Here is a 13,015-nt window from a genome sequence, read left to right on the forward strand (position 1 = left end):
TAAACATTTATTTTGTTGAAGTATTATTCAATAAATATATTTATAAAGGATTTTTGAATTGTTGCTATTATTAGAATATTTAAAAAAAAATCTCACATACCCCTTGGCATACCTTCAAGTACCCCCAGGGGTACGCGTACCCTCTTTTGAGAACCACTGCTATAGAGCACACCGGGATATAAGCTGCAGCCACTACATTTTAGAGGAAAAAATATTGTAACATATATAACCCGCACTATAAGCCGCAGATATATACATTGTGAAATGAGTTATCTACACAGAAATATATTGTAAATGTTTATTTACATACCTTAATTGTTTCCAAACTGTGTCTATAACACGGCAGTAAAACAGCCGATCAAACAACACAGAAGTCATCGTCACTAGTTGCGGAAGCTAGCTAGTGGGTAGACATTTTGTGTAAATTTACAAAACTAACAGTACAAAAAGAATGCCATTGTAAGTTAATAATACTAACACAGACACTCATTAACGTCTTAGCATATTAGCTAATGCTAACGACGCTAGAGTTGTTACATTACGGTAGCATGTACAAATATGCATGAAAACACTCCCACAGACATCACACATGGGACAGTTTAGTGAATAAGAATTGTTTTAGTTATATTGTAAAACTTACAAATGTTGCTTGGAGTGATGAATGAAGAATCCACACGAGTAAAAATGCTATTGTGAATTTTTTTTAAATTCAAGTACCCCCTAATCAGAGCAAAGCATTTTCGGTTGAAAAAAAGAGATAAACAAGTAAAATACAGCACTATGTCATCAGTTTCTGATTTATTAAATTGTATAACAGTGCAAAATATTGCTCATTTGTTGTGGTCTTTCTTGAACTATTTGGAAAAAAAGATATAAAAATAACTACAAACTTGTTGAAAAATAAACAAGTGATTCAATTATAAATAAAGATTTCTACACATAGAAGTAATCATCAACTTAAAGTGCCCTCTTTGGGGATTGTAATAGAGATCCATCTGGATTCATGAACTTAATTCTAAACATTTCTTCACAAAAAAATAAATCTTTTAACATCAATATTTATGGAACATGTCCAAAAAAAATCTAGCTGTCAACATTGAATATTACATTGTTGCATTTCTTTTCAGAGTTCTTTTTGACAGACATTTTAGTGAGGGTCAAACCATCATGGCATGGGGGAAACTCTGGGTTTATGGTAATGAATGGAATAGCCTACTTGATTTGATGTTCAGTTTATGAACTTACATTCATATTTTGTTGAAGTATTATTCAATAAATGTATTTATAAAGGATTTTTGAATTGTTGCTATTTTTAGAATATTTAAAAAAAAATCTCACATACCCCTTGGCATACCTTTAAGTACCCCAAGGGGTACGCGTACCCCCATTTGAGAACCACTGGTCTAGAAGACCGAACAGCAACTGTATTAACTAAACAGAAGGGCAACGGCAGCACCTGCAGAGAGCGAACTTGTTCAAAAGCTGGCGCCATTGCACAAACAATAACACTTTTTCAGTGTGTTTGCTTGTTTTTTTAAAACTATTGATATTATAGCGGGCTGTCAGCGGAAAAAAAATCATAAATTAGCCGCACCGTTTTATAAGCCGCAGAGTCCAAAGCCTAGAAAAAAAGTTACGATTTATAATCTGTAATTTACGGCATGTCTGCATGTTGTTTGCTGTGTAATGTTGCCTCCAAGTTCATGCTTTCATGAGTAAATATATATTACTTGCTGGGCTGCTGACATACAACCACACCAAAAGTAGCGTGCCACCCTTACATCAAGCACATCGCTAATGGTGTTGTAAGGTACATAAACGTAAATAATGACATTATTTGTTACAAGTAAAAGAAACGGCGTGTAGTAAAGTCATGAATTGCGAGTAAAAGTTAGTAAAAGCATTATTATGTAAAGCTGTTATTACACACAGGCTTCAAATGAACACAAAAAGGCTTTAAAGCTTCAAATAGTAAAGGTTTGACCGTGTAAGTCGGATTTACTTGAAATTTCTCATACTCTAACTTCAGGATTGTTAGCTGAATCAAAGCAGAATTTGGTCCACGACATTAGGGGACTGACTGTAAAACTTATGTAAGATTGGTTTAAAAAGATGGCCGCCAAACATGTTAGCAACTAATTGTTCGTAAGCCGTTGACCAGTTCAAAATGACTATGGATCTTTTCAAAATGAGAACATGTGAAAGCTAACGTGTGTAACGGGGGCCACGTTGGTAAACCTCACTCCCCGACCACTTCCAGAGTGTGCTGGCTGCCGGGTTTTTAGCTCGGTGGTCAGCACGCTCGCCTCTCATGCGGACGACCAGGACTGACACTTTGGTGCGGAATTAGACAAAGGAAGGGGGCCAATCCACCTGGTTTCCACATGTCTTCAGGAACATTTTGACCAAAACCCATAAGGGGTGCCACAAATGTCACTTCTACCACAAATGTAGACCATTTTTTGTTGACCCTGTTCCAGGCTTACCTTGTAGGCAGACTTGAGTCCACCATTGTCGGCGATGTTCTCCCCCAGCGTGTGTTTTCCGTTCAGAGGCTCCTGGTTGATGCTGTAGTTGCCGTACTGCTCCACCATGCACTGAGTCTGCTTCTTGAAGGCCTCCACGGACGAGTTCTTCCACCAGGAGCGCAGGTTGCCGTCCTTGTCATATTCCCTCCCTTGGCATGCAGTTAGGAAGCATTACTGGCCCTCCAATGTCCATTCTTAAACGACATGTTGTTTATATGCTAATGAAGAAAAGTGATCTCCAACCTTGGTCGTCAAAAGCGTGGGTCAGTTCGTGCCCCATGACCACCCCAATGCCGCCAAAGTTCAGAGCTCTGCAACAAATGGATCGCAGTCAGCAACCTTTTGTGTTATTCTTTCAAAAGCACATCAGGCATGACAATTCAAACAGTACATTAGAGGTCTAAAAGTGCAACAAAAAGTACAACAATGGGTTTTATGCCCGGACTATATCTTGGAGTGGTGACTTCCTCCAGTCCTGTTGCCACAAAGGAGGTTGCCAAGGTAACCGGGCCCACATCAGTCCTGTCACCGACCCTCTAAACCAGAGTTTGTGGAGCCGGCCCGCCAGCGTTCACACTCTACCTTGCTCCAGAGGTGACCCCTCGGAGTATACTTAGTCAACAGGCCGACATGTCACACTATGGGTGGCCGTATAAACAACACCAACGCTCTCATAAACCTGTGCCATAAAGTGGGACCACACTAAACAACATGCCAATTAAATTTCGGGAGAATATTTGCACCGCAACGCAAAATAAACACAACAGAACACATTCCCAAAATTCCTTGCAGCACTAACTCTCCTGGGACGCTACAAACATTTTCCCTCGCTTCCTGCCATGAGTTTAAGAGCGCACTGCTGTGTTTAGATGGAGACAGGTGTGGACAATATTAAAGACAGATGCACTTGCCCCCACATAAAGTATACAGCGAAGGAGAAAAACTATACGATGTTGCTTTCATTTTGACAATACAGAGACCATCAGCTGCTGTGACTGAGAGTTAATGAGGTGAGGAAACATCTGTCACTCCTGGTTTTTTTGTTGTTGTTGGCCAAACTGTTGCACTGAACCACAAGGGGGCGTTGGAGCAGAAAACATAATGTTTATTAGACTTTATCTTCATTAGCCAAACTGCTTAGTGTTTTATTTTGATATCAAAAAGTAAACGCCATGTGTTTTTTTTTTACATTACTTATGTTTTTTTAATGTCACAAAGGTGATGCTTTAAAAAAATGTGACACATCATTTTGTTAATGTTTTATTGTGTATAGTTAATTCCTATATGACATATTTCTGCTCAAACTCTTAATGGATCTGTCCCGATACATCATCTACTTCTACATAACTTTAAAAAAGAAATAATAAAAAATATGTATATAAATATATGTATGCTTGCATGCTTTGGAGCCCTTGCGTGGAAAGAAAATAACTTGCCTTCTAACTTGCCTTGGTGCCCTAAAATTTGAGCCCTCTTTTAAAGCAACACTTGCCTTAACCTTAAAAAGTTAAAATTCGAGGCCTGTATACACACACACACACACACACACACACACACACACACACACACACACACACACACACACACACACACACACACACACACACACACACACACACACACACACACACACACACACACACACACACTTTATTATCATATTATTATTAGTTTTTTAATCTGTTAATCTGTCCTGCCCAGCCACTCAGACAAATCATCATGTTGATGTAGACGATCTACATCTGCTGTACACATTTACTTTAGAAAAGAGAAGTGTTGGATACTTCTCTTCACTATACTTCACCTACTCAGTGGCCTAGTGGTTAGAGTGTCCGCCCTGAGATGGGTAGGTTGTGAGTTCAAACCCCGGCCGAGTCATACCAATGACTATAAAAATTGGATCCATTACCTCCCTGCTTGGCACTCAGCATCAAGGGTTGGAATTGGGGGTTAAATCACCAAAATGATTCCCGGGCGCGACACCGTTGCTGCCCACTGCTCCCCTCACCAGGGAGTGAACAAGGGGACGGGTCAAATGCAGAGGACAAATTTCACCACACCTAGAGTGTGTGTGACAATCTTTGGTACTTTAACTTAACTTGTCTTATTTGTATTTGACTTTATTGAATCTTTACATATTTTTACTGTTTGGCCCAGCCAGACTGTAACAGGACAGGACAGAAATAAGGGAACAAAAGAAGACAGAAGGGGATATGGTGGGGACAAGACGAGAACAAAAAACAAAAAAAAATTCATACATTGCAATCAACACTCAAAATGCACCTGTTCAAAATGGCATACTCGGGGAATAATTTCGCCACACCTACTGTGTGTGTGACAATCATTGGTACTTTAACTTTTAACTGCGCCCAAGACCCAACCTCTGGGCTGACGATTTTAGGTTGTCCTGAAGAATTTGGAACTAATTGTCCTTTTTCATTGTCCCATTTAAAACACCAGTTCCATTGGCAGCAAAACAGGCGCAGAGCGTAACACTACCACCACCATGCTTGACGATGGGAATGGTGTTCCTGGGATTAAAGGCCTCACCTTTTCTCCTCCAAACATATTGCTGGGTATTGTGGCCAAACAGCTACATTTTTGTTTCTGTGACCACAGAACTTTCTTCCAGAAGGTCTTAACTTTGTCCATGTGATGTATATATATATATATATATATATATATATATATATATATATATATATATATATATATATATATATATATATATATATATATATATGTATATATATATATATATATATATATATATATATATATATATATATATATATATATATATATATATATATATATATATACATATATATATGTAAGCTAAAATAAGTGCAGCAGACTTACTTAGGCCAGGATCGACTGTAGAATGGAGTTTGAAGAATTCCCGCTGGCAAAACCATCTCATTCTTGGTGGGGTTGTAATAGGCATTCACTGTTGGGGGCGTCATGCTCCACCTGCAGCAAGAAGAGGAGGCCATTTAGTGAGAGGTCACATGGACACACATGGTCACATTTCTCCTCTGCAGGCAGGACTGCAGAGGAGAAATTGGACCTAATCATACTATCAATATAAAGGTACCAATTCAGACAAGTATTGGTACAACAATACAAATAAAACACACAAACTGCCCACTGAACTATGTGGACATTATAAAAAATGTCCTGGCCCCCTACACACTTCAAAATTAATTCATTAATTTAAATCCACTACAATGTATAGCTCGGTTGGTAGAGCGGCCGTGCCAGCAACTTGAGGGTTGCAGGTTCGATCCCCGCTTCCGCCATCCTAGTCACTGCCGTTGTGTCCTTGGGCAAGACACTTTACCCACCTGCTCCCAGTGCCACCCACACTGGTTTGAATGTAACTTAGATATTGGGTTTCACTTGAGAAAAAGCGCTATATGAATGTAATTCACTTCACTTCACTGATGGGTAAAATGCAAAACATTTTCTCTCCACACTTTGACATTTTTAATGCATTTTAAATGCTGGATAGGACAGAATATTAGCGAGTTCTCCTGTTGTACTGTATTTTAACATGTATTTTAACATGTTATCATGTTTGGCAAACTTCCTTCTTCTTTCCTTCAATTTAGTATTACAGTTATATTTATTTAGATGCTTTATCTAATCACATTATGCATATATATATACATACATACGTTTATATACATACATACATATATATACCTACTGTACATACGTATATATACATACAAATATATACAGGTATATATATATATATATATATATATATATATATATATATATATATATATAAATACATAAAATGTAACATATATATATATATATATATATATATATATATATATATATTAGGGCTGTCAAACAAATAGAATATTTAATCACAATTAATCACATTTTGTTCATAGTTAACGCAAAATTAATTGTGATAATCCCACCTCCAAAGACATGCACCTGGGGATAGGTTGTTTGGCAACACTAAATTGGCCCTAGTGTGTGAATGTGAATGTTGTCTGTCTATATGTGTTGGCCCTGCGATGAGGTGGCGACTTGTCCAGGGTGTACTCCGCCTTCCGCCCGAATGCAGCTGAGATAGGCTCCAGCGACCCCCTGTCACCCCAAAAGGGACAAGCGGTAGAAAATGGATGGATGGATAATTGTGATAATCGCAGATGGATATAATTTTTCATCATTAATAAGTGTACCCTCGACAGTTAATTTTCATGTGGACAATTAATTTTCTTCAATGTAATGTGGACAAAAAGGACAAACATGATTTAATGACAATAAAAAAATGCCTGCTGTGTTGCCAGATTTTGTAGAAATACAGAATTTGTATTCCTGCTTTAGGAGCAGTTGGATTCAGAGAAGGAGCTACATGTATATGTATACTGTTATATTCTGTTGCGAGGCGGATTCTCACTGGTTTCTGTTTGGAGTTTTCCTCAGCTGATCCGCCGTCACCCTGGCTGAGAAGTTGTAGTACTGCATGACGTTTTGGAAGTAAAAATCCATCACCACCTCGAACTAAAAGAAAGAAGAAAGAGTTTCCTTAGGTTCCACGAGGAGGTGGTGAAATGTGACACATCTACCTACATCATTGAACACCTTGTCCAGCTTTGTGGTGTTCATGATGAACTCTGGATAGCCCACCATGTTGTAAATAGCATCTGCCTGCACAAACGGAAGAAGGGACAGTCGTGTGTTTCTTCAAATCTTTATCGCACTCCTACCTTCTCCTTCGCTGCCTTTTTGGTGTCAGCATCCATCCAGCTCACGTACTTCAGGCTCTCCTCAAACGCCTTTTTAATTTCTCCCACCATGTCCTCGGCCTGCGAAGGGAGACGGAGGTAAGAAGCGCAGGATGTGGTCTCAATCAGAGAACGAGCGTTCTCACTATGGCCTTGCTGTCCTCGGCGAAGGTGTCTTTGACGAACATGGCGCCCAGAGCGAAGCCCAGGCTGCTGTCGGTGTCGCTGACGCACAGCTTCCATCGAGGGGTGCAGCTCTGCAACGTCAAGTCAGTCCAAGGTCACAAAAAAAACCCTAATTTCCTCATGAGAATAAATATGGGTACAACATATATAAACAATAGATCATTAATATGCTTTTAATATTTTTAAGAATCAATGATTACCCATTACCTTTTTAGTCCGGTACATTCAATGATCCATTACATTTTTAGTCCCATACATTCAATGATCCCTTACCTTTTTAGTCCCATACATTCAATGATCCATTACATTTTTAGTCCCATACAATCAATGATCCATTACCTTTTTAGTCCCATACATTCAAAGATCCATTACCTTTTTAGTCCCGTACATTCAAAGATCCAATACCTTTTTAGTCCCGTACATTCAATGATCCATTACCTTTTTAGTCCCATATATTCAATGATCCATTACCTTTTTAGTCCCATACATTCAATGATCCATTACCTTTTTAGTCCCATACATTCAAAGATCCATTACCTTTTTAGTCCCGTACATTCAATGATCCATTATCTTTTTAGTCCCGTACATTCAATGATCCATTACATTTTTAGTCCCATACATTCAATGATCCATTACCTTTTTAGTCCCATACATTCAAAGATCCATTACCTTTTTAGTCCCGTACATTCAATGATCCACTACATTTTTAGTCCCATACATTCAATGATCCATTACCTTTTTAGTCCCATACATTCAATGATCCATTACCTTTTTAGTCCCATACATTCAATGATCCATTACCTTTTTAGTCCCATACATTCAAAGATCCATTACCTTTTTAGTCCCGTACATTCAATGATGCACTACCTTTCTAGTCCCGTACATTCAATGATCCATTACCTTTTAAGTCCCGTACATTCAATGATCCATTACCTTTTTAGTCCCATACATTCAAAGATCCATTACCTTTTTAGTCCCATACATTCAAAGATCCATTACCTTTTTAGTCCCGTACATTCAATGATCCATTACCTTTTTAGTCCCATATATTCAATGATCCATTACCTTTTTAGTCCCATACATTCAATGATCCATTACCTTTTTAGTCCCATACATTCAAAGATCCATTACCTTTTTAGTCCCGTACATTCAATGATCCATTATCTTTTTAGTCCCGTACATTCAATGATGCACTACCTTTTTAGTCCCGTACATTCAATGATCCATTACCTTTTAAGTCCCGTACATTCAATGATCCATTACCTTTTTAGTCCCATACATTCAAAGATCCATTACCTTTTTAGTCCCATACATTCAAAGATCCATTACCTTTTTAGTCCCGTACATTCAATGATCCATTACCTTTTTAGTCCCATATATTCAATGATCCATTACCTTTTTAGTCCCATACATTCAATGATCCATTACCTTTTTAGTCCCATACATTCAAAGATCCATTACCTTTTTAGTCCCGTACATTCAATGATCCATTATCTTTTTAGTCCCGTACATTCAATGATCCATTACCTTTTTAGTCCCCTACATTCAATGATCCCTTACCTTTTTAGTCCCATACATTCAATGATCCATTACATTTTTAGTCCCATACAATCAATGATCCATTACCTTTTTAGTCCCATACATTCAAAGATCCATTACCTTTTTAGTCCCGTACATTCAAAGATCCAATACCTTTTTAGTCCCGTACATTCAATGATCCATTACCTTTTTAGTCCCATATATTCAATGATCCATTACCTTTTTAGTCCCATACATTCAATGATCCATTACCTTTTTAGTCCCATACATTCAAAGATCCATTACCTTTTTAGTCCCGTACATTCAATGATCCATTATCTTTTTAGTCCCGTACATTCAATGATCCATTACATTTTTAGTCCCATACATTCAATGATCCATTACCTTTTTAGTCCCATACATTCAAAGATCCATTACCTTTTTAGTCCCGTACATTCAATGATCCACTACATTTTTAGTCCCATACATTCAATGATCCATTACCTTTTTAGTCCCATACATTCAATGATCCATTACCTTTTTAGTCCCATACATTCAATGATCCATTACCTTTTTAGTCCCATACATTCAAAGATCCATTACCTTTTTAGTCCCGTACATTCAATGATGCACTACCTTTTTAGTCCCGTACATTCAATGATCCATTACCTTTTAAGTCCCGTACATTCAATGATCCATTACCTTTTTAGTCCCATACATTCAAAGATCCATTACCTTTTTAGTCCCATACATTCAAAGATCCATTACCTTTTTAGTCCCGTACATTCAATGATCCATTACCTTTTTAGTCCCATATATTCAATGATCCATTACCTTTTTAGTCCCATACATTCAATGATCCATTACCTTTTTAGTCCCATACATTCAAAGATCCATTACCTTTTTAGTCCCGTACATTCAATGATCCATTATCTTTTTAGTCCTGTACATTCAATGATCCATTACCTTTTTAGTCCCCTACATTCAATGATCCATTACCTTTTTAGTCCCATACATTCAATGATCCATTACCTTCTTAGTCCCATACATTCAATGATCCATTACCTTTTTAGTCCCATACATTCAATAACCCATTACCTTTTTAGTCCCGTACATTCAATGATCCATTACCATTTTAGTCCCGTACATTCAATGATCCATTACCTTTTTAGTCCCATATATTCAATGATCCATTACCTTTTTAGTCCCATACATTCAATGATCCATTACCTTTTTAGTCCCATACATTCAAAGATCCATTACCTTTTTAGTCCCGTACATTCAATGATCCATTATCTTTTTAGTCCCGTACATTCAATGATCCATTACCTTTTTAGTCCCCTACATTCAATGATCCATTACCTTTTTAGTCCCATACATTCAATGATCCATTACCTTCTTAGTCCCATACATTCAATGATCCATTACCTTTTTAGTCCCATACATTCAATAACCCATTACCTTTTTAGTCCCGTACATTCAATGATCCATTACCTTTTTAGTCCCGTACATTCAATGATCCATTACCTTTTTAGTCCCATACAGTCAATGATCCATTACCTTTTTAGTCCCATACATTCAATGATCCATTAACTTTTTAGTCCCATACATTCAATGATCCACTACCTTTTTAGTCCCATATATTCAATGATCCATTACCTTTTTACTCCCATACATTCAATGATCCATTACCTTTTTAGTCCCATACATGACCTCTAGGAAGCGCTGCTCTGTATCCTGGAACCTCTGGTCCAAGTTGGACACCATCTTCCTGACCACCTTCATGATCATGTAGTTGTTGAGAAGGCTGAAAAGACAAACATTTTTAGGCATCGCCTTCTTGACGCTCTTTTTTTTTAGTTTTGTGCACTGCAAATTATTTGCCACTTGCCAAGATTCAAGATGTTATTTCTAGTTTTATGAGCTATTTCCTTTTTTTTAGTCATTCACTTTACATCATAATCTAAATTTTACCATGATATATTTTGTCTACTCAAGTTAAAACATGTTAAAATTGAGAAAACAGCTATTTAATGAAGGATACACAGAAAATCATATTTAAAGATTCTGCAACATCCCGAGGATGCTTCATTTAAGAATTGCAAGTAGAATAATACTTCTTTTCAAAATAAAATATTTATTTCTATCTTAAAGGCCTGCTAATTTATACATATACAAATGTTAATTTAGGATATCTTTTTAAGTAACATCAACTATTAGGGCTGTGGATCTTTTGGCACCACACGATTTTATTCGATTCTTGGGGGTGACGATTCCATTCAGAATCGATTCTCAATTGAAAATCAATACTTTTTAATAACATTGGGTGCCAGTTCTATGATGAACTACATTCCTCCATAAAATAAACAGCTCTGATAAATGTCTATATTACTTAAAAGAAAGCTGGTTTTGTTGAATACAATTCAAGCCAAACATTTAAGAATGTCAAATACAAATAAGACAACAAGAGAAGTATCAAACACTTCTCTTTCTAAAGTCAATCAGATATAGATCATGTACATCACCATGATGATTTGTCTGAGTGGCTGCACAGGACAGATTGAACTAAACCAAACAAAAAAAAACAATATTAATTTTGTTTAATCAATGAAGAATTGTTACAACTAAGAATCAGATTTCATCTGAAAATGGACACCCTTATTAACCAGCTGCATTGACAGATACTTTCAGTAGTTTTTAGTATTTTTTTTATTTTTATCTTCTATTTTGTGAACTCTTTTGGTGTAGTGTGAGAACGTACTTGACAGCGCCTGCAGAAACCAACCTTTTATTGGTGTTTTGGATGAGTTCCGACACTTTCTGGAGGTATTCTATGGCGTAGACGACCAGCGGCTCCGACTCGGTGAGCGGCACCGGCGCAAACACCTCGCTGAGATAGGGCATCCAGTCCACTGCCGGGGCCAAAGTCTGCAGCCAAGCACCCATAAATCAACACAAGGAACACGCCTCACTTTTCCTTGGGCCCTGGAGACACTGGCCTTCAAGTCTTTGGCCTCCATCTTGTGGTAGATGAGCTCCTCGTCCCGCCTCTCCTCCTGGGGAACCGTGATGTTGGCTAGGGTCGTTTCAAAGTCCACAATCTCCCCCATGAGCACCCGAGACGTCTCCTCTGAGCCCCCCAGGAGGACGCCTAGTTCCACCAGGAAGTTCAGGTATGCCGTTAGGTACTGCAAAGAGATTTGCGTGTGGTAAAAAACAATTAGCAAGGTAATCCGAAACTATGCAAACAAATCTCCCGTGAATCCCCCGCCCCCCAGCCCCACGAAAGAATGTTTGTCTTTGTTTTTCTTTGCATTTTTTCCCCCTCTGAGCCATCTATCATCAAAAAGTGTTGCAAACACTTGCAAATATTATTGATTTAAGCATTGATTATGATAAACTAATTTTAAGAATGCATAAATGCATCATACTTCTAAACAATACAGAATATAGATATGGTGGCCACATCATTAGGTACACCTGCACACTCTATTGATGTGCATGAGTGGAGCTGGATCAGCATTTCTGCCTGGGCTGCACGATTTTGGCAAATAACACAATAACACAACCTATATTCAATTGAAGAGACTGCAAAGACAAGATACTTAACGTTCGAACTGGAAAACTTAGTTATTTTTTGCAAATATTAGCTAATTTGGAATTTGATGCCTGCAACATTTTTCAAAAAAGATGGCACAAGTGGCAAAAAAACCTGAAAAAGTTGAGGAATTCTCATCAAACACTTATTTGGAACATCCCACAGGTGAACAAGCGGGTGCCATGATTGGGTATAAAAGCAGCTTCCATGAAATGCTCAGTCATTCACAAACAAGGATGGGACAAGGGTCCCCACTTTGTGAACAAATTCCTGAGCAAATTGTCGAACAGTTTAAGAACAACATTTCTCAACCAGCTATTGCAAGGAATTTAGGGATTTCAACATCGACGGTCCGTAATATCATCAAAAGGTTCAGAGAATCTGGAGAAATCCCTGCACGTAAGCGATGATATTACGGACCTTTGATCTCT

General features: G+C 37.8%; 1 protein-coding gene across 1 annotated transcript in view; it reads right to left on the minus strand.

The window, feature by feature from the left end:
* Window positions 1-13,015, minus strand: part of ece1 (endothelin converting enzyme 1) — a 55,090-nt gene that overhangs the window by 13,907 nt on the left and 28,168 nt on the right. Inside the window, exons 7-16 of the mRNA XM_062038000.1 lie at window positions 11,986-12,174; window positions 11,772-11,914; window positions 10,679-10,793; window positions 7,429-7,539; window positions 7,265-7,363; window positions 7,128-7,205; window positions 6,955-7,058; window positions 5,391-5,501; window positions 2,772-2,839; window positions 2,487-2,677 (exon numbers count right to left, since the gene is read on the minus strand). Of these exons, the coding sequence (XP_061893984.1) occupies window positions 2,487-2,677; window positions 2,772-2,839; window positions 5,391-5,501; window positions 6,955-7,058; window positions 7,128-7,205; window positions 7,265-7,363; window positions 7,429-7,539; window positions 10,679-10,793; window positions 11,772-11,914; window positions 11,986-12,174 (1,209 nt within the window). The remainder of the gene's footprint in view (window positions 1-2,486; window positions 2,678-2,771; window positions 2,840-5,390; window positions 5,502-6,954; window positions 7,059-7,127; window positions 7,206-7,264; window positions 7,364-7,428; window positions 7,540-10,678; window positions 10,794-11,771; window positions 11,915-11,985; window positions 12,175-13,015) is intronic.

The sequence above is a fragment of the Entelurus aequoreus genome, linkage group LG26, assembly GCF_033978785.1.
Source record: "Entelurus aequoreus isolate RoL-2023_Sb linkage group LG26, RoL_Eaeq_v1.1, whole genome shotgun sequence".
NCBI classification, from domain to species: Eukaryota; Metazoa; Chordata; class Actinopteri; order Syngnathiformes; family Syngnathidae; genus Entelurus; species Entelurus aequoreus.